Genomic DNA, 23,807 nt, shown 5'->3' with positions numbered 1-23,807 from the left:
CTTTGAGGGAGGGGTTGTTGTGTCGACACCAGGGCACGAGGTTCCCGATCTCCTTCCCCGGACTCCGTCCCATCCCCCCGCTGCCTCCGAAACTCCCGGCATTCCCGCGGTGTGCCGCCCGGATTCGGGAGCGTCGGCGCCCAGCGTCACGGCTCCCGTTGTAACCTCCGGCGGTGGAACATGGGCGTCAGGAGCGGGAATCTCTCCGGAAGATCAGTGGGTCGGTCGGGGGGGGGGGGGGGGGGTCGGTTATCCAGGATCGGTGTTGCCGGGCAGAGGGGGGACGGGGAGGGGGAAGGGGGGGGTCACAGCCGCCAGCTGCTGTGGAGGCCGAGGCGGTGCCGATGTGGGGGGGTGTCGGGGCGGGGGTGGGGGGGTGAGTCCAGTTGTACCGATCTCTGCCACAGCTCGTCCTTCTCCCTGGTGGCACAGTGGTAGTGTCAGCACAGCTCGCACACTCACCTCACTGGCTTGCACACTCGCCACCTACTAGCTGCAGTGCTTTGCACACTCAATGCAACCCAATAGCACCCCTCGCACATTCGCCACATAGGCTTGCACACTCGCCGCACACCCGCTGTAATGCATTGCACTCATTGCACACTCGCCACACACTTGCTTCAATGCTTTGCACATTCATTCCACACTCAATGCAACCCAATAGCATGCCTCGCACATTCGCCACACAGGCTTGCACACTCATCGCACACATCGCCACACACGGTAATGTTGTGCGCACTCATTGCACACGCACTTCTATGCCTTGCACACCCCATTGCACACTCAATGCAATCCAACAGCACGGCTCGCACACTCACCACGCACTTACCATAAACTCACTGCACATGCCCCGCACACTTGCTGGTCATGCCTTGCACACTCACAGCAATCTTCTTGCAAGCTCACCTCACCCCACCTGCCACGCACACCCACTGCTCACAAACTACACACCCACTACACACCCACTGTACACTCCTTGCACACTCACCATTCACACCTCACACCCAACTGCTTGCACAATTGTTGCTCACACTTTGCACGTTCAATGCACGTTCTCGCCACATGTCTCACACACTCAATCACACGCATTGTGCACGCACTTTACACCTCTTGCACACTTGCCCATCCCCACCCTCCCCCTCCACCTCCATCAGCCCATCTCCACTCTACCCCTCCCCCCCATCCCCCCCACCCCTCTCCCTCACCCCCTCCCACCCTCTCACCCCCACACCCTCTCCCCCTCCCAACCCTCTCCCCTCCCACCCCTCCCCCCCAACCCTCTCCCCCTCCCACCCCTCCCCCCACCCCTCTCCTCTCCCCCTCCCACCCCTCTCACTCTCCCCCCTCCCACCCCTCTCCCTCTCCTCCCCTCCCACCCCTCTCCCTCTCCCCCTCCCACCCCTCTCCCCCTCCCCACCCCTCTCCCTCTCCCCCCTCCCACCCCTCTCCCCCTCCCCCTCCCAACCCTCTCCCCTCCCCTCCCACCCCTATCCCCCTCCCACCCCCTATCCCCCTCCCACCCCTCCCCCCCACCCCTCACCTCTCCCCCTCCCCACCCCACTCCCCCCACCCCCCCTTCCCCACCCACCCCTCTCTCCCCCTCCCACCCCTCTCCCCCCCTCCCCCCTCCCCCGCTCTCCCCCCCTCCCCTCCCCTCCCTCCCTCTCCCCCCTCTCCCTCTCCCACCCCTCTCCCCCCCACCCCCCCTTCCCCACCCACCTGATCAGCTGCACGGTCCTCTCCTTCAGCGACGCCACCATGAGCTGTAGCTCCCGTCTCTCTGCCTCCCCCCGCTCCACATCCTCGCTCGCCCGCCTCACCTCCGCTCTCAGCGCCCGCTCCACACATCCCGCCCTGCGAACACACACACACACACACACACACACACACACACACACACACACACAGGCAGACACAGTGAGTTAGTGGGTGTGTATGTGTGTGTGCGTGTGCGTGTATGTGTGTGCGTGTGCATGTGTGCGTGTGCACATGTGTGTGTGTGTATGTGTGCGCGTGTGCGTGTGCGTGTGTGTGCACATGTGTGTGTGTATGTGTGCGCGTGTGCGTGTGTGTGCGTGTGTGCTTGTGTGCGTGCATGTGCATGTGTGCATGTGCGTGTATGTGTGCGTGCGTGTGCATGCATGTGCGTCTGCGTGCATACGTGCGCGCGCGTGTGTGCGTGTATGTGTGTGCATATGCGTGTGCGTGCATGCGTGTGTGTATGCGTGCATGCCTGCGTGTGTGTGTGGGGGGTGGGTGGGTCACTCACTGTGCCAGTGCTGTGGTCAGCGCCAGTAATTCCGTATCCCGGTTCACTGGCCCCTTCTCCCGATCTCCGGCCGACCGCTGGGAGTAGCTGGGTACCTGGGGAGAGACGGGACAGGGAGAGGGTCACGGGGGGATGTACGATGTAGGATGGTCAGATCAGTTCAGTCCAGTTTATTGTCCCGTGTACCGAGGTACAGTGAACAGCTTGTGTTGCGCGCTAACCAGTCAGCGGAAAGACAATACATGATTACAATCGAGCCGTCCACAGTGTACAGATACAGGGTAAGGGAATAACGTTCAGTGCAAGGTAAAGCAGGCAAAGTCCGATCAAGGATAGTCCGAGGGTCTCCAATGAGGTAGATGGGAGGTCAGGACCGCTCTCTAGTTGGTGAGAGGACGGTTCAGTTGCCTGATAACAGCCGGGAAGAAACTGCCCCTGAATCTGGAGGGTGCGTTTTCACACTTCTGTACCTCTTGCCCGATGGGAGAGGGGAGAAGAGGGAGTGACCGGGGTGAGACTGGTCCTTGATGATGCTGCTGGCCTTGCCGAGGCAGCGTGAGGTGTAGATGGAGTCGGTGGGAGGGAGGTTGGTTTGTGTGATGGTCTGGGCTGCATCCACAACTCTCTGCAAATCCACATCTGCCCTGATGTCCCCCCCCCCCCCCCCCCCCGTCTGAAGACTCCTCCATGGGGCAGTTTGTGCATTTGGACAGAGTGGATGTGGGAGAAGATGTTTCCACTAGTGGGAGAGTCTAGGACCAGAGGGCACAGCCTCAGAATTAAAGGACGTTCCTTTAGGAAGGAGATGAGGAGGAATTCCTTCAGTCAGAGGGTGGTGAATCTGTGGGATTCTTTGTCACAGATGGCTGTGGAGGCCACAAGTCAATGGGTATTTTTAAGGCAGAGACAGATAGATTCTTGATCAGTGCGGGTGTCAAGGGTTGTCCCAACGAGTTGAACCAGTACTTTGGATCTGTCTTCACTAAGGAAGATACAAGCAATCTCCCAGATGTTCTAGTGGCCAGAGATCCTAGGGTGACGGAGGAACTGAAGGAAATCCACATTAGGCAGGAAATGGTGTTGGGTAGACTGATGGGACTGAAGGCTGATAAATCCCCAGGGCCTGATGGTCTGCATCCCAGAGTACTTAAGGAGGTTGCTCTAGAAATTGTGGACACATTGGTGACCATTTTCCAATGTTCTATAGATTCAGGATCAGTTCCTGTGGATTGGAGGGTAGCTAATGTTATCTCACTTTTTAAGAAAGGAGGGAGAGGGAAAATGGGAAATTATAGACCAGTTAGTCTGACATCAGTGGTGGGGAAAATGCTGGAGTCAATTATAAAAAACAAAATTGCAGAGCATTTGGATAGCAGTAACAGGATCTTTCCGAGTCAGCATGGATTTACGAAGGGAAAATCATGCTTGACTAATCTTCTGGAATTTTTTCAGGATGTAACTAGGAATATTGACAGGGGAGAGCCGGTGGATGTGGTGTACCTCGACTTTCAGAAAGCCTTCGACAAGGTCCCACATAGGAGATTAGTGGGCAAAATTAGAGCACATGGTATTGGAGGTAGGGTGGCATGGATAGAAAGTTGGTTGGCAGACAGAAAGCAAAGAGTGGGGATAAATGGGTCCCTTTCAGAATGGCAGGCAGTGACTAGTGGGGTACCGCAAGGCTCGGTGCTGGGACCGCAGCTATTCACAATATACATTAATGACTTGGATGAAGGCATTAAAAGTACCATTAGCAAATTTGCAGATGATACAAAGCTGGGTGGCAGTGTGAACTGTGAGGAAGATGCTATGAGGTTGCAGGGTGACTTGGACAGGTTGTGTGAGTGGGCGGATGCATGGCAGATGCAGTTTAATGTGGATAAGTGTGAGGTTATCCACTTTGGTGATAAGAATAGGAAGGCAGAGTATTATCTGAATGGTGTCAAGTTAGGAAAAGGGGACGTACAACGAGATCTGGGTGTCCTAGTGCATCAGTCACTGAAAGGAAGCATGCAGGTACAGCAGGCAGTGAAGAAAGCCAATGGCATGTTGGCCTTCATAACAAGAGGAGTTGAGTGTAGGAGCAAAGAGGTCCTTCTGCAGTTGTACAGGGCCCCGGTGAGACCGCACCTGGAGTACTGTGTGCAGTTTTGGTCTCCAAATTTGAGGAAGGCTACTCTTGCTATTGAGGGCGTGCAGCGTAAGTTTACTAGGTTAATTCCCGGAATGGCGGGACTGTCATATGTTGAAAGACTGGAGCGACTAGGCTTGTATACACTGGAATTTAGAAGGATGAGAGGGGATCTTATTGAAACGTATAAGATTATTAAGGGGTTGGACACGTTAGAGGCAGGAAACATGTTCCCAATGTTGGGGGAGTCCAGAACCAGGGGCCACAGTTTAAGAATAAGGGGTCGGCCATTTGGAACGGTGATGAAAAACCTTTTTCAGTCAGAGAGTTGTGAATCTGTGAATGGCCTCCTCCTGCACTTATTTTCTATGTTTCTATTTTTTCCACATTAAATTTGACCCCAAAAGAACAACACCTCACACTTGCTTGGATTATCTTCCTTCTGCCAATCTTTCCACCGATTTCTGTAGCTTTCTTTACCGAGTTATATACCTTGACAACGTTCCTCACAGCCTGAGCCCCAGAAATCTTGGTGTTAACTGCAAACTTACCAAGCAGCCTTAGCATTTTGATCTGCAGAAAATGCTTCTATCTCAGCTATCTTGTTTGAAATTGAGAATGATCAGCTATGATCACATTGAAGGGCGGTGCTGGCTCGAAGGGCCAAATGGCCTCCTCCTGCAACTATTGTCTATTGTAATCGCTGATCAGCGTGGGCTCAATGGATTTGTGGGTTGATTGGCCCTCGTGTGCAGGATAGTGTTAGTGTTAGCTAGATGCAGGAAAAAATTTCCCAATGTTGGGGGAGTCCAGAACCAGAGGCCACACAGTCCAGAACCAGAGGCCACACAGTCTAAGAATAATGGGGAGGCCATTTAAAACTGAGGTGAGAAGGAACTTTTTCACCCAGAGAGTTTTGAATGTGTGGAATTCTCTGCCACAGAGGGCAGTGGAGGCCGATTCACTGGATGGATTTAAGAGAGAGTTAGATAGAGCTCTGGGGGCTAGTGGAATCAGGGGGTATGGGGAGAAGGCAGGAACGGGGTACTGATTGAGAATGATCAGCCATGATCACGTTGAATGGCGGTGCTGGCTCGAAAGGCCGAATGGCCTCCTCCTGCACCTGTTGTCTATGTTTCTATGTGAGGGAGATTGATGGTCAGCTTGTACTTGGTGGGTTTGTGTATTAATTGGCCGTCTGTATACTGGCGCTGGTGGGCATGGAGTGGGGGCGATGACTACATTTGCTTGCATGTATTGCGATGGGCATCGCGTTAGTGCATGCGCTGCTGTGCTCACCTGGGGCGCGGTTGCAGTCTCCTGGTGCCCGGCATTGGTGGGGGCCGCGCTCCCCGCGGGCTCGCCCGTGATCGCTCCCTCCGCCTCGCTCTGCTCCCCACTCCGTCGCAGGAGCTGCCCCTCCAGACCTACGACCTTGTCCTCCAGAACCTCCCTCTGGTCCTCCAGTCTCTGCCGCTCGGTCTCCAGGCTCGCCAGTCGCTGCTCCAACCATCCCACCTTCTGCCCGTGCCTCAGCTCCATCTGCTTCATCCACTCCTGGACCCGGGCAACCTCCCGAGAGGAAGGTCCATCCTGGGCAGAATGCACCGCCGCTCCCTCTGGCCGAGCGTCTCCCTTCTCCGAGCGGTCCTCGCCGCCGCGCCCGGCCTCCTCGTTCCCCGCCGCACTTGGCGTTGGCGCGGCCGTCCCCACCTCTACGTGGATCTGGCGACCGTCGTCGTCTCCCTCCACTGTCCGTCCCCCCCTCCCCTTGCGGACTTGGCCAAAGTCCTCCTCCCCCTCCCCCATCTCCAGCTCGGTCTCGGCCTTCCCGTCGTCCGTTGACTCCAACGCAGGGACGAGATCCTCCAGAAGTTCCCTCGAGTCGCGGAGATCCGCGCCCACCCGCTCTCCGGGGCCCGGCTGGCATTCCTTGCATCTGGTGAGATGTTGAGTGAGGTTGGCAACGTTCTCCTGGGCCCGGTGGGCCTGTTGCTCCAGGGGCGGGGTCTTCTCCCGGGCTACGGGCTGCCTGAGGACCCCCCTCTCCATCCGAGGGACCCTCACACCTCCATTCAGACCCCCACTCGCCTCCATGGGAGGGAGCGCGGCGTTCCGACTTTGCCCCTCGGAGGCTCGGAGCCCGATGACCTCCGGCCAGGGTGAGTGGGTGGGCAACTCCAGATCTCCACCCTGCTCCGGCCCCTTGTCCTCCAGAAGCCCCAGGCCCCGTGGGCTCCTCCCCTCCGCTGGTCGCTCGTCCCCACTCTGGACCAAGCGGGAGGTTGACCCCTTGGCATCTTGGCTGCCGACCTGCCCCGTCTGCCCGAGCAGCTCCCGCTGACCGCTGAGCTCCGGCCTCTGTTCCTCCATCTCCTCCAGGGGGTCCCGTTGTGCCGGGGCTGCCTTCCCGGCCAGCTCCCTCCTCAGCGAGGCGTTCTCCTGCTCCATGGCCGTGAGAGCTCGCCTCAGATAGACGACGACCACGTCCATTTCCTCCACGGTTTCGTTGAGGAACTTGTTGCTGTCCTCCAGTTGGACCAGCAACCTCAGCCCCTCCGTCTGCATCTCCCGCAGTGTTGCCACCTCCCGCTGGAGTCTGGAGCACTCCTCCACCTTCACCTTCTCCATCTCCGTGAGACGACCAGCGAGTTCCTCAATGATGTCTTCCTTCCTATGCAGATCCATCTTGAGCCTCTCCAGCCGAGGTCCCTGGTCTCCGTCGGCCTCCCCCTGCCCGCCCACCGCGGGGTCCTTGATCTCTGGGTCCTTGCCTTGCCCGCCAACATGGCTGCCCAACAGAGCTTGCACCTGGGGCCACTCTGCCCGTCTCTCCTCCTGTTGACCCAGCCCTTGTTGTTGGGCTGACGTTGCTGGGGCCAACGTTGGGCCTGCTGTCAGAGGTCCGTCGTTGTCTGAGACGTTGGCACTTTCTGCTTCTCCAGGTGGTCTTCCATCAGCGTCCATCCCGTTGCCTTCTCTCCCCCCTTGGTGTCCACTCCCACCGTCCACCACTGGGTCTTGCCTTGCGATCTTGGACAACCGCTGTGGGAGAAGCAAATCATCGACATCGGTCAGTGGGGAGATGTCAAAGACAGACACAGAGTGCCGGAGTAACTCAGCGGGTCAGGCAGCATCTGTGGAGAACATGGATAAGTGACGTTTCTCAGAGTGCTGGAGTAACTCAGTGGGTCAGGCAGCATCTGTGGAGAACATGGATAGGTGACGTTTCGGATCGGGACAAGACATGCTTCTCCAGACATGCTGCCTGACCTAATGAGTTACTCCAGCACTTTGTGTCTATCTTTGGTAAACCAGCATCTGCAGTTCCTTCTTTCTACCGTCCTGCAACGACTCCAACCAATTGGACAGGGATCTCCAAACACATGCAGGTTTGTGGGTTAATTGGCTTGGGATAAATGTAAATTGTCCCTAGTGGGTGTAGGATAGTGTTGCTGTGCGGGGATCGCTGGTCGGCACGGACCTGGTGGGCCGAAGGGCCTGTTTCCGCGCTGTATCTCTAAATTAATCTGAATTACTGTACGGCAAATGAAGTTCCTCGTATGTTGCAAAACATAATTGGCTAATACAGTATTAATAGGCAATAGACAATAGACAATAGGTGCAGGAGGAGGCCATTCGGCCCTTTGAGCCAGCACCGCCATTCAATGTGATCATGGCTGATCATCCACAATCAGTATCCTGTTCCTGCATTCTCCCCTTACTCCCTGACTCCACTATCTTTAAGAGCTCTATCTAACTCTCTCTTGAAAGCATCCAGGGAATTGGCCTCCACTGCCCTCTGGGGCAGAGAATTCCACAGATTTACAACTCTCTGACTGAAAAAATTGTTCCTCATCTCCGTTCTAAATGGCCTACCCCTTATTTTTAAACTGTGGCCCCTGGTTCTGGACTCCCCCAACATTGGGAACATTTTTCCTGCCTCTAACATGTCTAAACCCCTAAATAATCTTATGTGTTTCAATAAGATCCCCTCTCATCCTTCTAAATTCCAGTGTATACAAGCCTAGTCGCTCCAGTCTTTCAACATACGACAGTCCCGCCATTCCGGGAATTAGCTTAGTATACCTACGCTGCACGCCCTTAATAGCAAGAATATCCTTCCTCAAATTTGTAGACCAAAACTGCACACAATACTCCAGGTGCAGTCTCACTAGGGCCCTGTACAACTGCAGAAGGACCTCTTTGCTCCTATACTCAACTCCTCTTGTTATGAAGGCCAACATTCCATTGGCTTTCTTCACTGCCTGCTGTACCTGCATGCAGGTGATTGTGATTGTGTTTGATTGTGAATTATACTAAACTAAACTAAACCAAGGCAAACTGCGGACCTGGTGGCCAAAGGGCCTGTTTCCGCGCTGTATCTCTAAACTGAACAAAACTAACCAATTCCAACTCGGATTCACTCCGAGTCCAACCCTTGGTGGACGCTGTGGACCAGAGGATAATCCTATCTCTCTCTCTCTTTCTCTCTCTACTGAGTTGTGAACCTGTAGAATTCCCTGCCACAGAAGGCAGCGGAGTCCAATCCACTGGATAGACAATAGACGATAGGTGCAGGAGGAGGCCATTCGTCCCTTCGAGCCAGCACCACCATTCAATGTGATCATGGCTGATCATTCTCAATCAGTACCCCGTTCCTGCCTTCTCCCCATACCCCCTGACTATGCTATCTTTAAGAGCTCTATCTAGCTCTCTCTTGAATGCATTCAGAGAATTGGCCTCCACTGCCTTCTGAGGCAGAGAATTCCACAGATTCACAACTCTGGATGTTTTCAAGAGAGTTAGATTTAGCTCTTGGGGCTAACGGAATCAAGGGATATGGGGAGAAGGCAGGAACGGGGTACTGATTGTGGATGGTCAGCCGTGATCATATTGAATGGCGGTGCTGGCTCGAGGGGCCGAATGGCCTCCTCCTGCATCTATTGTCTCTGTTTCTGTCAACTAACAACATCATTCCAGGTGAAACCATGTTTGAATTTGTACGTTACCTTAACAGGGCGCTTTGATGGACCTGTCCGTGATCTTGTGCATGTTGACAATTTACTGTGTAAACACAATAGGGAACATTTGTGGCTTTAGTGGCAGATTGATAGCAGTTGAACGTCAAGCTTGAAACAGTTCTATTCTTTCCTGGCGGTGAGATACAGTGACCCAGACACTGGCACGGTGGTGCAGCGGGTAGAGCTGCTGCCCCACAGCGTCGGAGACCCAGGTTCCATCCCGACTACGGGCGCCGTCTGTACGGAGTTTGTACGTACTCCCCGTGACCTGCGTGGGTTTTCACCGGGTGCTTCGGTTTTCTAGCTTTCTAGTTTCATTGGCTTCTGTAAAATGTCCTTTGTGCGTGGGATAGTTCACCAGTTTACAAGTTGTAGGGGTAGAATTAGGCCATTCGGCCCATCGAGTCTACTCCGCCATTCAATCTCGGCTGATCTATCTCTCCCTCCTAAACCCATTCTCCTGCCTTCTCCCCATAACCCCTGACACCCGCACTGATCAACAATCTATCTATCTCTGCCTTAAAAATACCCACTGACTTGTGGCCTCCACAGCCGTCTGTGGCAAAGAATCCCACAGATTCACCACCCTCTGACTAAAGAAATTCCTCCTCATCTCCTTCCTAAAGGAACGTCCTTTAATTCTGAGGCTGTGCCCTCTGGTCCTAGACTCTCCCACTAGTGGAAACATCCTCTCCACATCCACTCTATCCAGGCCTTTCTATCTAGTGCACGGGATGATCGCTGGTCGGCGCGGACTCGGTGGGCTGCAAGTAACGGTTGCCAACTTCCTCACTCCCAAATACGGGACAAGGTGACGTCACCGCCCCGCGCCCCACGTGACCTCACCCAGCCAGCGGCCACGTGCTCCCGCTCCACCAATGGCGGCCGCCCGGGCCAGGAGGCGGGTTGCTACCATTAATACACTGTCCGGAAGGTAGACACAGATTTTAAACAGTATCTGCAGTTTCTTCACAAAATGCTGGAGTAACTCAGCGGGTCAGGCAGCATCTCGGGAGAGAAGGAATGGGTGACGTTTTGGGTCGAGACCCTTCTTCAGACTGATGTCAGGGGGGCGGGACAAAGGAAGGATATAGGTGGAGACAGGAAGATAGAGGGAGAACTGGGAAGTGGAGGGAAAGAGAGGGACAGAGGAACTATCTAAAGTTGGAGAAGTCGACGTTCATACCACCGGGCTGCAAACTGCCCAGGCGAAATATGAGGTGCTGTTCCTCCAATTTCCGGTGGGCCTCACTATGGCACTGGAGGAGGCCCATGACAGAAAGGTCAGACTTGGAATGGGAGGGGGAGTTGAAGTGCTCAGCCACCGGGAGATCAGTTTTGTTAATGCGGACCGAGCGCAGGTGTTCAGCGAAGAGATCGCCGAGCCTGCGCTTGGTTTCGCCGATGTAAATAAGTTGACATCTAGAGCAGCGGATGCAATAGATGAGGTTGGAGGAGGTGCAGGTGAACCTTTGTCTCACTTGGAAAGACTGTTTGGGTCCTTGGATGGAGTTGAGGGAGGAGGTAAAGGGACAGGTGTTGCATCTCGTGCGGTTGCAGGGGAAAGTGCCCGGGGTTGGGGTGGTTTGGGTAGGAAGGGACGAGTGGACCAGGGAGTTACGGAGGGAACGGTCTCTGCGGAACGCAGAGAGGGGAGGGGATGGGAAGATATGGCCAGTGGTGGGGTCCCGTTGTAGGTGACGGAAATGTTGGTGGATGATATGTTGGATCCGCTGGCTGGTGGGGTGAAAGGTGAGAACGAGGGGGATTCTGTCCTTGTTGTGAGTGGGGGGAGGGGGAGCAAGAGGGGAGGTGCGGGATGTAGAAGAGACCCTAGTGAGAGCCTCATCTATAATGGAGGAGGGGAAGCCTAGTGTGAAACACCTCATCCCGGGCGCAGATGCGGTGTAGACGGAGGAATTGGGAGTAGGGGATAGACTTTTTGCAGGGGACCGGGTGGGAAGAAGTGTAGTCCAGATAGCTGTGTGAGTCAGTGGGTTTCTGCAGTTTCTTTCCTACCACAGTGTCCGGGCCTACAGCGTCCGGGCCTACAGGGTCCGGGCCTACAGCGTCCGGGCCTACAGGGTCTGGGCCTACAGCGTCTGGTACGGGACAAACCAATTTGGCCCAAAATACGGGATGTCCCGGCTAATACGGGACAGTTGGCGACTCTGCCTGAGGGGCTTGTGTTCGGGATGTAAGTCTAAAGTCTATAATACCTTTGCTGCACACATTCCTTATCAGCATCAGTCAGGATTAAGTCTATTTAATGAGTAACTCACTGTGCCAGAGTATCTGACCATCCTGTTGGACTGTGAGTGCTCGGAGCCTCATCCTTGCCTCTAGACCCACTGTCATCTACGTACCTCACCAATATCTTGCTGTTGTGTTCATGTAATGTGGTTGGTTGCCCTTTGTTGAAATGAATGATAATTATATTAAAAACAATAGTTTCACAGTGAGGGTCAGTGTGTGTGTGTGTGTGTGTGTGTGTGTGTGTGTGTGTGTGTGTGTGTATGTGTGTGCGTGTGTGTGTGTGTGTGTGTGTGTGTGTGTGTGTGTGTGTGTGTGTATGTGTGTGTGTGTGTGGGCATGTGTGTGGGCTTGTGTGTGTGGGTGTGTGCGTGTGTGCGGTTGTGTGGGCCTGTGTGTGTGGGCCTGTGTGTGTGGGCCTGTGTGTGTGGGCCTGTGTGTGTGGACATGTGTGTGGGCCTGTGTGTGTGACCTTGTGTGTGGACGTGTGTGTGTGTGGACGTGTGTGCGTGGGTGTGTGTGTGGGCATGTGTGTATGGGCCTGTGTGTGTGGGCGTGCGTGTGTGGGCCTGTGTATGGGCCTGTGTGTGTGCGCGTGCGTGCGTGTGTGCGTGTGCGCTTGTGTGGGTGTGTGTGTGGGCGTGTGTGTGAGCCTGTGTGTGTGGGTGTGTGTGCGTGTGCGTGTGCGTGTGGGCGTGTGTGTGCATGTGTGTGTGGGCGTGTGTGTGGGTGTGTGTGTGTGTGCGTGACCCGTTCTCCAGTGACGGTCAGGGGTCGACACGTTTTCTCTGACTTCTCTAACTTCAAGTTTAACCCTTGCATTCCCTCACTCTCCATCCCTCCCCCACCCAGGTCGTACAGTTTCAAAGTGGTCTTGTTGAGTCTCATTGTCTGTAACTGGTTTTCACCGAGCCCACGGCCAACAACGGCCTGATCCCTTTATCATCGTTACTCCTTTGCACATCTTTCATTCATTTGTTCTACGTCTCTCTACATCACCGTCTTTATCTCCCGTCTCCCTCTCCCCCCGACTCTCAGTCTGAAGAAGGGTCTCAGGCAGAAACGTCACCTATCCATGTTCTCCACAGATGCTGCCTGACCCACTGAGTTACTCCAGCACTCTATGCCCGTTTCTCACCAGCTAGTTTTGGGCCACGAGGTGTCCAGGTCAACATTCACCAGCGGCAGTTCGAAGGTTAACTCGTTGAGTGTGTAGAGGTGGTCGATGATGTCCCACCTCAACCCATCCGACAGGAATGGGCTCCTCGCGTAGTACCAGTCACTGGAAGAGAGCGGATTATGAAAGACCACCTTGGCTACAGTGAGGAATTTCTTTAGTCAGAGGGTGGTGAATCTGTGGGATTCTTTGCCACAGACGGCTGTGGAGGCCACAAGTCAGTGGGTATTTTTAAGGCAGAGATAGATAGATTCTTGATCAGTGCGGGTGTCAGGGGTTATGGGGAGAAGGCAGGAGAATGGGGTTAGGAGGGAGAGATAGATCAGCCGTGATTGAATGGCGGAGTAGACTCGATGGGCCGAATGGCCTAATTCTGCTCCTATCACATATGAACGTATGACGTTCTGATCTACTTTGTGAGTCCGCGGGGCAGGGTTGGTCTGCGCCCCCCCCACCTCCCCCAGTGTTGGGGTGCACCCCGTTAACCCCCCAGTGTTGGGGTGCACCCCGTTAACCCCCCAGTGCCGGGCGTGTACCCCGTTACCCCAGTGTGTAGCTGGCCCTCCGCTGGTCCAGGAAGCTGTACCCCCGTTACCCCAGTGCTGGCCGTGTACCCCAGTGCCGGGCGTGTACCCCATTACCCCAGTGCCGGCCGTGTACCCCAGTGACGGGCGTTTACCCCAGTGCCGGGCGTGTACCCCATTACCCCAGTGCTGGGCGTGTACCCCATTACCCCAGTGCCGGCCGTGTACCCCGTTACCCCAGTGCCGGCCGTGTACCCCATTACCCCAGTGTGTACCTGGCCCTCCGCTGGTCCAGGAAGCTGTACTGCAGCACGTCGGCCAGTTGCTGCCCCTCGAGGCAGCAGCGCAGGAAGGCACGGCCTCTGCCCAGCGATGTGGTCAGCTGCCGGGGTGAAAGGGCAACGGTCAACATCCTGGGACCGCTCGGTCTGGCCGCGGTGACCAGCGGTGACCAGACCAGCCCCGGCCAGCGTGGGCTACCTGGGCCCACCAATTGTTCCACACACCCACCACCATCTTGTGTGAAAATGTTGCCCCTCAGCTTCATAAAAACATAGAAACACAGACAATAGGTGCAGAAGGAGGCCATTCGGCCCTTCAAGCATGTGATAATGGCTGATCATCCACAATCAGTAACCCGTGCCTGCCTTCTCCCCATATCTCTTGATTCCACTAGCCCCTAGAGCTCTATCTAATTATCTCTTAAATTCATCCAATGAATCGGCCTCCACTGCCCGCTGTGGCAGAGAATTCCACAAATTCACAAATCTCTGGGTGAAAACGTTTCTTCTCACCTCAGTTTTAAATGGCCTCCCCTTTATTCTTAGACTGTGTGGCCCCTGGTTCTGGACTCCCTCAACATTGGGAACATTTTTCCTGCATCTAGCTAGTCCAGTCCTTTTATAATTTTATACGTCTCTATAAGATCCCCCTCTCATCCTATTAAATCTTTCCCCTCTCACCTTAAACCTATGTTCTCTGGTTCTTGATTCCCCTGCTCTGGGTAAAAGATTCTGTGCATTCACCCTCCCTGTTCTCTTGATGTTAGACACAAATACACAGATGCATGGATTCACAGTGAATCTCCAGCTTGCACGTTCTCCCCGTGACCTGCGTGGGTTTTCTTCGGGTGCTCCGGTTCCCTCCCACACCCAAAGATTTTAGTTTAGACAATAGGAGGAGGCCATTCGGCCCTTCGAGACAGCACCACCATTCAATGTGATCATGGCTGATCATTCTCAATCAGTACCCCGTTCCTGCCTTCTCCCCACACCCCCTGACTCCGCTATCCTTAAGAGCTCTATCTAGCTCTCTCTTGAATGCATTCAGAGAATTGGCCTTCACTGCCCTCTGAGGCAGAGAATTCCACAGATTCACAACTCTCTGACCGAAAAAGTTTTTCCTCATCTCAGTTCTAAATGGCCTACCCCTTATTCTTAAACTGTGGCCCCTTGTTCTGGACTCCCCCAACATTGGGAACATGTTTCCTGCCTCTAACGTGTCCAACCCCTTAATAATCTTATACGTTTCGATAAGATCTCCTCTCATCCTTTAGTTTAGTTTAGAGATACAGCGCGGAAACAGTCCCTTTCGGCCCACCGGTTCCGCGCCGACCAGCGATCCCCGCACACTAACACTATCCTAAACAAACTGAGGACAATTTTTACATTTGCATCAAGCCAATTAACCTACAAACCCGCACGTCTTTGGAGTGTGGGAGGAAACCGAAGATCTCGGAGAAAATCCACGCAGGTCACGGGGAGAACGTACAAACTCCGTACAGACAGCGCCTGTAGTCGGGATGGAACCCGGGTCTCCGGCGCTGCATTCGCTGTAAGGCGGCAACTCTACCGCTTCGCCACCGTGACCACCCCGACGTTAAGATTTCTTATGACCTTATGATTCCATTGGACTTACTTTTTGTTTTCCATGAACGAACTTCAGGGCATCCATCCCACACCTGTGACTGGTCAGGCAAACGCAGAAATAATCCCAGTAATCCTTCCGAACCCCGAGAATTGATTTCCTCTCCTTCTGATCGTACTGGGGAGAGAGGGAATGATAAATCCATCTTAGAAAATAGAACAGCACAGCACAGGAACAGGCCCTTCGGCCCACAGTGTCTGTGCTCAACATGATGCCAAGATCAACTCTTATCCGCCTGCACGTGATCCATATCTCTCCATTCGCTGCATATCCGTACGGACTGCACCCGTGGTCAGGATTGAACCTGGATCTGTGAGGTGGCAACTCTACCGCTGCACCACCGTGACACCCACTAAACTAAACTAAACTCATCTATTTTATCATCAGCTTCCAACTACCCTGAAACATCATCCTCGACAATTGGCTCTAAGATAGACACAAAACGCCAGAGTAACTCAGCGGGTCAGACAGCATCTGTGGAGAACATGGATAGGTGACTTTGACAGAGTGCTGGAGTAACTCAGCGGGTCAGGCAGCATCTCTGGAAAAAAATAACCCTTCTTCTGACCCCTGGTATCGACCCGAAACGTCACCTATCCATGTTCTCCACAGATGCTGCCTGACCCGCTGAGTTACTCCAGCACTCTGTGAAACGTCACCTATCCATGTTCTCCACAGATGCTGCCTGACCCGCTGAGTTACTCCAGCACTCTGTGAAACGCAACCTATCCATGTTCTCCACAGATGCTGCCTGACCCGCTGAGTTACTCCAGCACTTTGTGTCTATCTTCAGTGTTAACCAGCATCTGCAGTTCCTTCCTACATAGATCAAAGCAAATGATGATCAATGAAATGTAAAATGGTTCCTTGTTAGCTGAAGGGGAGATGAGATGCCGACAGAGGAGGTAGCTGAGGCAGGGACTATAAGCACATTAACTAAACTATTTAAACATGAGCATCTGAGGAACCCAAAACCTCATCCTTAATAATGGAAAGGCCTGGATAGAGTGGATGTGGAGAGGATGTTTCCACTAGTGGGAGAGTCCAGGACCAGAGGGCACAGCCTCAGAATTAAAGGAGGTTCTGTTAGAAAGAAGATGAGGAGGAATTTCTTCAGTCAGAGGGTGGTGAATCTGTGGAATTCTTTGCCAGAGACGGCTGTGGAGGCCACAAGTCAGTGGGTATTTTTAAGGCAGAGTCCTAGAGTCATAGAGTGATACAGTGTGGAAACTCGTCCACACCAGCCAACAATGTCCCACCTACCCTAGTCCCACCTGCCCGCGCTTGGTCCATATCCCTCCAAACCTGTCCTATCCATGTTCCTGTCCAACTGTTTCTTCAACGCTGGGATAGTTGTGGATGATCAGCCATGATCACGATGAATGGCAGTGCTGGCTCGAAGGGCCAAATGGCCTCCTCCTGCACCTATTGTCTATTGTCTACCTATCCAACTGTTTCTTGTACAATGGGATAGTCCCAGCCTCAACTACCCCCTCCAGCAGCTCGTTCCATACACCCACCACCCTCTGTGTGGAAAAGTTACCCCTCGGATTCCCATTAAATCTTTTCCCCTTCACCTTGAACCTGTGTCCTCTGGAGAGAGATAGATAGACAATAGACAATAGGTGCAGGAGGAGGCCATTCGGCCCTTCGAGCCAGCACCGCCATTCAATGTGATCATGGCTGATCATTCTCAATCAGTAACCCGTTCCTGCCTTCTCCCCATGCCCCCTGACTCCGCTATCCTTAAGAGCTTGATCTAGCTCTCTCATGAATGCATTCAGAGATCAGCCATGATTGAATGGCGGTGTAGACTCGATGGGCCGAATGGCCTTATTCTGCTCCCACCCACTTAGGGAGAGTTCGGCCAAACAGTGTGGGGGTGTTCACCTGCAGCAGGAACTCCAGCCGAGTGCACAGGCATTGCAGGGCGGGATTAGTGTCCGTGACAGGCCGCTGGTCTCTCTGTTGGCCCTGGCTGAGTTCCTGGACGGAGACTGTGGAAAGAGAGGCAGGTCAGAGACTGAGTGGGGATGGGGAGGGGGAGAGGGGCGATGGGGTGGGGTGGGGTGGGGAGAGGCGGAATGGTGGTGGGGGGAAGGGAAGCTGCTGGACTCACTCTGCAGGTCTTTGATCACGGACAGGAGTTGGAGATCAGAACATGCTGCCATCGCCATCACTGGTCCAAGCTTCACCTGCAAGAACATCCCCCTGTTACACACTGTGGGGGGGTTACTGATAACACGCACGGATGCATGAACTCTCGCCGCATCTTACACCCTACATCCGGGCTACTATTTGGGGGTCTGTAGATAACACCAATTAGTCATTGAAAGTAGGCATGCAGGTGCAGCAGGCAGTGAAGAAAGCGAATGGTATGTTGGCATTCATAGCGAGGGGATTTGAGTATAGGAGCAGGGAGGTTCTGCTGCAGTTGTACAGGGCATTGGTGAGACCACACCTGGAGTATTGCATACAGTTTTGGTCTCCTAATCTGAGGAAAGACATTCTTGCCATAGAGGGAGTACAGAGAAGGTTCACCAGATTGATTCCTGGGATGGCAGGACTTTCATATGAAGAAAGACTGGATAGACTCGGCTTGTACTCGCTGGAATTTAGAAGATTGAGGGGGGATCTTATAGAAACTTACAAAATTCTTAAGGGGTTGGACAGGCTAGATGCAGGAAGATTGTTCCCGATGTTGGGGAAGTCCAGAACAAGGAGTCACAGTTTAAGGATAAGGGGGAAGTCTTTTAGGACCGAGTTTTTTTTCACACAGAGAGTGGTGAATCTGTGGAATTCTCTGCCACGGAAGGCAGTTGAGGCCAGTTCATTGGCTATATTTAAGAGGGGGTTAGATGTGGCCCTTGTGGCTAAAGGGATCAGGGGGTATGGAGAGAAGGCAGGTACAGGATACTGAGTTGGATGAACGAGATAGGGCTACAAGGCACGAGTTGATTACAAGTGATTGTCTCAGTGCTGATAAGAAAATGTTTGTACATTGGATGAAGCTGTAAGATGTTATACTATGTCTCCAATTATGTACAATTGGGGACATAATACACACATGCAAGTGGCAAAAGATGGTTTAAGATAGACACAAAGTGCCATGAAATGACTGTAGTGAATTGGATTAAAGAAATTGCCGAGACTTTTTCTATGTAGATAAAAAATAAAAGAGTAATAAGGGAGTAGGTAGGAATGTCAAAGGAGGAGAGAATTTATGTTTAGAGTTAGTGGAAGTAGGCAGTATGACAGGTAGGGCCGAAGGGCCTGTTTCCGTACAGTATGACAGGTTGGGCCGAAGGACCTGTTTCCATACAGTATGACAGGTTGGGCCGAAGGGCCTGTTTCCGTACAGTATGACAGGTTAGGCCGAAGGGCCTGTCTCCGTGCTGTATCTCGAAGCTAAAAAAAGAAAGATGAAACGACTTCCATCCCACACGCTGGGAAAGATATTGTCAAGCTTGAAAGTTATAGGAGAGATGTTGTTAAGATTGAAAGGGTTCGGTGAAGATTCACGAGGATGTTGCCAGGACTAGAGGGTGTGAGCTACAGGGAGAGGTTGAGCAGGCTGGGTCTCTATTCCATGGAGTGCAGGAGGATGAGGGGAGATCTTATAGAGGTGTACAAAATCATGAGAGGAATAGATCGGGTAGATGCACAGAGTCTCTTGCCCAGAGTAGGGGAATCGAGGACCAGAGGACATAGGTTCAAGGTGAAGGGGAAAAGATTTAATCGGATTCTGAGGGGTAACTTTTCCACACAGAGGGTGGTGGGTGTATGAAACGAGCTGCCAGAGGAGTTAGTTGAGGCTGGGACTATCCCATCGAACAAGAAACAGTTGGATAGGTAGACAATAGACATTAGGTGCAGGAGGAGGCCATTTGGCCCTTCGAGCCAGCACCGCCATTCAGTGTGATCATGGCTGATCATCCACAATCAGTACCCCGTTCCTGCCTTCTCCCCATATCCTGGTGAGAGCATGCAAACTCCGTACAGACAGCACCCATAGTCAGGATGGAACCCGGGTCTCGGGCGCTGTGAGGCAGCAGCTCTACCCGCTGCACCACCTAATGGTAAACACCTAATACATAAACATCTCACACACTCCAGCAAGATCGGGGTTAATACTGAACGCTGGTTTGGTTGTGTCTTTAATGTTGCTTTCACTTTCTGTTTCTGAACCCTGCCGTTCACCGCCCCCACAGCTTCAGTCACGGCACGGAAACAGGCCCATCCACCAAGCTCATACTAGCCCAGACGGCCCTTCTAAGCAAGTCCCCTCTGCCTTTGTGTGGCCCACATCTCTCCAGTGAGGCCCCTCCAAAACTGAGGATGGGGATGTTCATTGCATCGCACAGCGCGGAAACAGGCCCGACAGCTCGGGGTTGCCAACTATCCCACTCCCAAATACGGGACAAAGTGACCTCACCGCCCCGCGCCCCACGTGATCTCACCCAGCCAGCGGCCACGTGCTCCCGCTCCACCAATGGCGGCCGCCCGGGCCGGGAGGCGGGTTGCTATGCAACCTCCGTTTGGCGGCGCCCGGGCCTCCGGGCCTACACTGTCCGGGCTTACACTGTCCGGGCCTACACTGTCCGGGCCTACACTGTCCGGGCCTACACTGTCCGGGCCTACACTGTCCGGGCCTACACTGTCCGGGCCTACACTGTCCGGGCCTACACTGTCCGGGCCTACACTGTCCGGGCCTACACAGTCCGGCCCTACACTGTCCGGGCCCACACTGTCCGGGCCCACACTGTCCGGGCCCACACTGTCCGAGCCCACACTGTCCGGGCCCACACTGTCCGGGCCCACACTGTCCGGGCCCACACTGTCCGGGCCCACACTGTCCGGGCCCATACAGTCCGACCCTACACTGTCCGGGCCCACACTGTCCGGGCCCACACTGTCCGGGCCCACACTGTCCGGGCCCACACTGTCCGGGCCCACACTGTCCGGGCCCACACTGTCCGGGCCCACACTGTCCGGGCCCAGACTGTCCGGGCCCACACTGTCCGGGCCCACACTGTCCGGGCCCACACTGTCCGGGCCCACACTGTCCGGGCCCACACTGTCCGGGCCCACACTGTCCGGGCCCATACAGTCCGACCCTACACTGTCCGGGCCCACACTGTCCGGGCCCACACTGTCCGGGCCCACACTGTCCGGGCCCACACTGTCCGGGCCCACACTGTCCGGGCCCACACTGTCCGGGCCCACACTGTCCGGGCCCAGACTGTCCGCGCCCACACTGTCCGGGCCCACACTGTCCGGGCCCACACTGTCCGGGCCTACACTATCCATCCACTATACGACGACCAAAACGGAACATATTACTCCAAGTGTGGCCTCACCAACGTCTTGGCCAAGTGGGATCAGGGACCTTGAGTCTGAGTATTAATTGCGGCACGGTGGTGCAGCGGGTAGAGCTGCTGCCTCACGGCGCCAGAGGCCCGGGTTCCATCCTGACTACGGGCGCTGTCTGTACGGAGTTTGCACGTTCTCCCCATGACCTGCGTGGGTTTTCTCCGGGCGCTCCGGTTTCCTCCCACACTCCAAAGACGTGCAGGTTTGTAGGTTAATTGGCTTCTGTAAAACTGTCCCTGGTGTGTGTAGGATAGTGTTAGTGTGCGGGGTGAGATTACACACTAGGGTTTGTTGGGGTGAAACCCAGTGTTGGGTCAGAACCAGGTTCATCAATGAAACATGGACAGGGATTTCAGTGGGGGGGTGGGTCGGTGGGGGGGTGGGGGTGGGTCAGTGGGGGAGTGGGGGGTGGGTCAGTGGGGGGGTAGGTCACTGGGGGGGTGGGTCAGTGGGGGGGGTGGGTCAGTGGGGGGGGTGGGGGAGTGGGGGGTGGGTCAGTGGGGGGGTAGGTCACTGGGGGGGGTGGGTCAGTGGGGGGGGTGGGTCAGTGGGGGGGTGGGGGGTGGGTCGGTGGGGGGGGTGGGTCGGTGGGGGGGGTGGGTCGGTGGGGGGGGGTCGGGGGGGGGGTGGGTCGGTGGGGGGGGTGGGTCGGTGGGGGGGGTGGGTCAGTGGGGGGGTGGGTCAGTGGGGGGGGTGGGTCAGTGGGGGCGGTGAGTCAGTGGGGGGGTGGGTCAGTGGGGGGGTGGGTCAGTGGGGGGGTGGGTCAGTGGGGGGGTGGGTCAGTGGGGGGGTGGGTCAGTGGGGGGGTGGGTCAGTGGAGGGGGTGGGTCAGTGGGGGGGGTGGGTCAGTGGGGGGGGTGGGTCAGTGGGGGGGTGGGTCAGTGGGGGGGTGGGTCAGTGGGGGGGTGGGTCAGTGGGGGGGTGGGTCAGTGGGGGGGTGGGTCAGTGGGTGGGCGGGTCAGTGGGTGGGCGGGTCAGTGGGGGGGGTGGGTCAGTGTGGAGTGGGCCGGTGGGCAGAGAGTGGGGCAGTGGGCGAGGTGGTGGACAATCACCTTACCTGTTGGTCACCTGTTCTATCGCCCCTTGGACATGTCACCCCCCCCTCCCTCCCCGCCCCCCAGGGGCTGTGTGGGTTTACAGGCGGGCGGCTGCCATTCCTGTTCACTGGATTGCAGAAGTTCCCCAGACTAAGGAAGTGTTCCAGCTTCACACGAGATCCACCTCCAATTCCTTAACCCTTCCCATCCCACAGCTGAAGATAGACACAGAGTGCTGGAGTAACTCAGCGGTTCAGGCAGCATCTGTGGAGAGAAGGAATGGGTTTCGGCGTTTCGGGTTGAGACCCTTCATCAGTTCAGACCAGCTGGATAGAGCTCTTAAGGATAGCGGAGTCAGGGGGTATGGGGAGAAGGCAGGAATGGGGTACTGATTGAGAATGATCAGCCATGATCACATTGAATGGCGGTGCTGGCTCGAAGGGCCGAATGGCCTCCTCCTGCACCTATTGTCTATTGTCCCACAACCTCAACTTAACTTCAGTGTCTCAACTTAAGTTTATTGTCAGATGCACAAGTACAATGATTCACAGATTCACGAGCGGCACGGTAGCGCAGCGGTAGAGTTGCCGCCTTACAGCGAATGCAGCGCCGGAGACTCAGGTTCGATCCCGACTACGGGCGCCGTCTGTACGGAGTTTGTACGTTCTCCCCGTGACCTGCGTGGGTTTTCTCCAAGATCTTCGGTTTCCTCCCACACTCCAAAGACGTGCAGATTTGTAGTTTAATTGACTGGGCAAATGTAAAAATTGTCCCTAGTGTGTGTAGGATAGTGTTAAGGTGCGGGGATCGCTGGGCGGCGCGGACCCGGTGGGCCGAAGGGCCTGTTTCCGCGCTGTATCTCTAAATCTAAAGACACAGAGTGATACAGTGTGGAAACAGGCCCTTCAGCCCAACTTGCCCACACCGGCCAACATGTCCCAGCTACACTTGTCCCAGCTGCCTGGGTTTGGCCCATATCCCTCCAAACCTGTCCTATCCATGTACCATGTAAACGTTGGGATAGTCCCAGCCTCAATTACCTTCTCCGGCAGCTCGTTCCATACACCCACCACCCTCTGTGTGAGAAAGTTACCCCTCAGATTCCTATTAAATCTTTTCCCCTTCACCTTGAACCTATGTCCTCTGGTCCTCGATTCCCCTACTCTGGGCAAGAGACTCTGTGCATCTACCCGATCTATTCCTCTCATGATTTTATACACCTCTATAAGATCTCCCCTCATCCTCCTGCGCTCCATGGAATAGAGACCCAGCCTGCTCAACCTCTCCCTGTAGCTTCCTGTAGGGCAGGCAGCATCTCAGGAAAACGTGAATAGGTCATGTTTTGGATTGAGACCCTTCTTCATTCCCGACCCGAAACGTCACCTATCCATGTTCTCCACAGATGCTGCCTGACCCGCTGAGTTACTCCGGCTCTCTGTGTCTGTCTTTTGTGCATGACTGGAAGTGAGAGAGGACCAGCAGTACCCCGTGTGTCCACCATGTGGAGCCCCAGACCACATCAGTTCAGTTCAGTGTAGTTTATTGTCACGTGTACCGAGGTACAGTGAACAGCTTGTGTTGCGCGCTAACCAGTCAGCGGAAAGACAATATATGATTACAATCGAGCCATCCTCAGTGTACAGATACAGGATAAGGGAATAACGTTCAGTGCAAGGTAAAGCCGGCAAAGTCCGATCAAGGATAGTCCGAGGGTCTCCAATGAGGTAGATGGGAGGTCAGGACCGCTCTCTAGTTGGTGAGAGGACGGTTCAGTTGCCTGATAACAGCCGGGAAGAAACTGCCCTTGAATCTGGAGGTGTGCGTTTTCACACTTCTGTACCTCTTGCCCGATGGGAGAGGGGAGAAGAGGGGAGTGACCGGGGTGAGACTGGTCCTTGATGATGCTGCTGGCCTTGCCGAGGCAGCGTGAGGTGTAGATGGAGACGGTGGGAGGGAGGTTGGTTTGTGTGATGGTCTGGGCTGCGTCCACAACTCTGCGATGTTTTGCAGAGGGGATGTGCGCGTCCACCACCGATTTCCCAGCAACTGATAGTCCGGCATCTCCTTTAATCCAGACAAAGTCAAGAGAGCGC

At 54.7% G+C, this 23,807-nt stretch overlaps 2 protein-coding genes across 2 annotated transcripts in view; both read right to left on the bottom strand.

Annotated features, from left to right (window-relative positions):
• Positions 1 to 23,807, bottom strand: part of LOC144595701 (C-X-C chemokine receptor type 2-like) — a 350,033-nt gene that overhangs the window by 186,164 nt on the left and 140,062 nt on the right. The window lies entirely within an intron of this gene.
• Positions 234 to 21,810, bottom strand: LOC144596126 (uncharacterized). Its single transcript, XM_078404303.1, has 11 exons — positions 21,735 to 21,810; positions 17,424 to 17,499; positions 17,195 to 17,301; positions 15,296 to 15,421; positions 13,654 to 13,760; positions 12,816 to 12,959; positions 9,413 to 9,467; positions 5,700 to 7,445; positions 2,270 to 2,364; positions 1,720 to 1,854; positions 234 to 420 (listed from the first exon to the last, which is right to left on the bottom strand). Exons 2-11 carry the CDS (start codon positions 17,479 to 17,481, stop codon positions 306 to 308), a joined length of 2,688 nt encoding a protein of 895 aa, XP_078260429.1. The 5' UTR covers positions 17,482 to 17,499; positions 21,735 to 21,810; the 3' UTR covers positions 234 to 305.

The sequence above is a fragment of the Rhinoraja longicauda genome, chromosome 8 (genome assembly GCF_053455715.1).
Source record: "Rhinoraja longicauda isolate Sanriku21f chromosome 8, sRhiLon1.1, whole genome shotgun sequence".
Classification (NCBI taxonomy): Eukaryota; Metazoa; Chordata; class Chondrichthyes; order Rajiformes; family Arhynchobatidae; genus Rhinoraja; species Rhinoraja longicauda.
Note: the sequence above shows the minus strand (reverse complement) of the source record. Positions and strands in the feature narration are given on the sequence as shown.

Bases quoted from the DNA above. Each gene is read 5' to 3' on its own strand.
- LOC144596126 (XM_078404303.1), bottom strand. From the start codon at position 17,481: ATGGCGATGGCAGCATGTTCTGATCTCCAACTCCTGTCCGTGATCAAA. The intron at 15,422-17,194 runs GTGAACACCCCC...CTCTCTCCCCAG, and splicing joins GGCTGGAGTTCCTGCTGCAG to TACGATCAGAAGGAGAGGAA. The intron at 12,960-13,653 runs GTACACACTGGG...GCTCTCTTCCAG, and splicing joins CTGGACCAGCGGAGGGCCAG to TGACTGGTACTACGCGAGGA.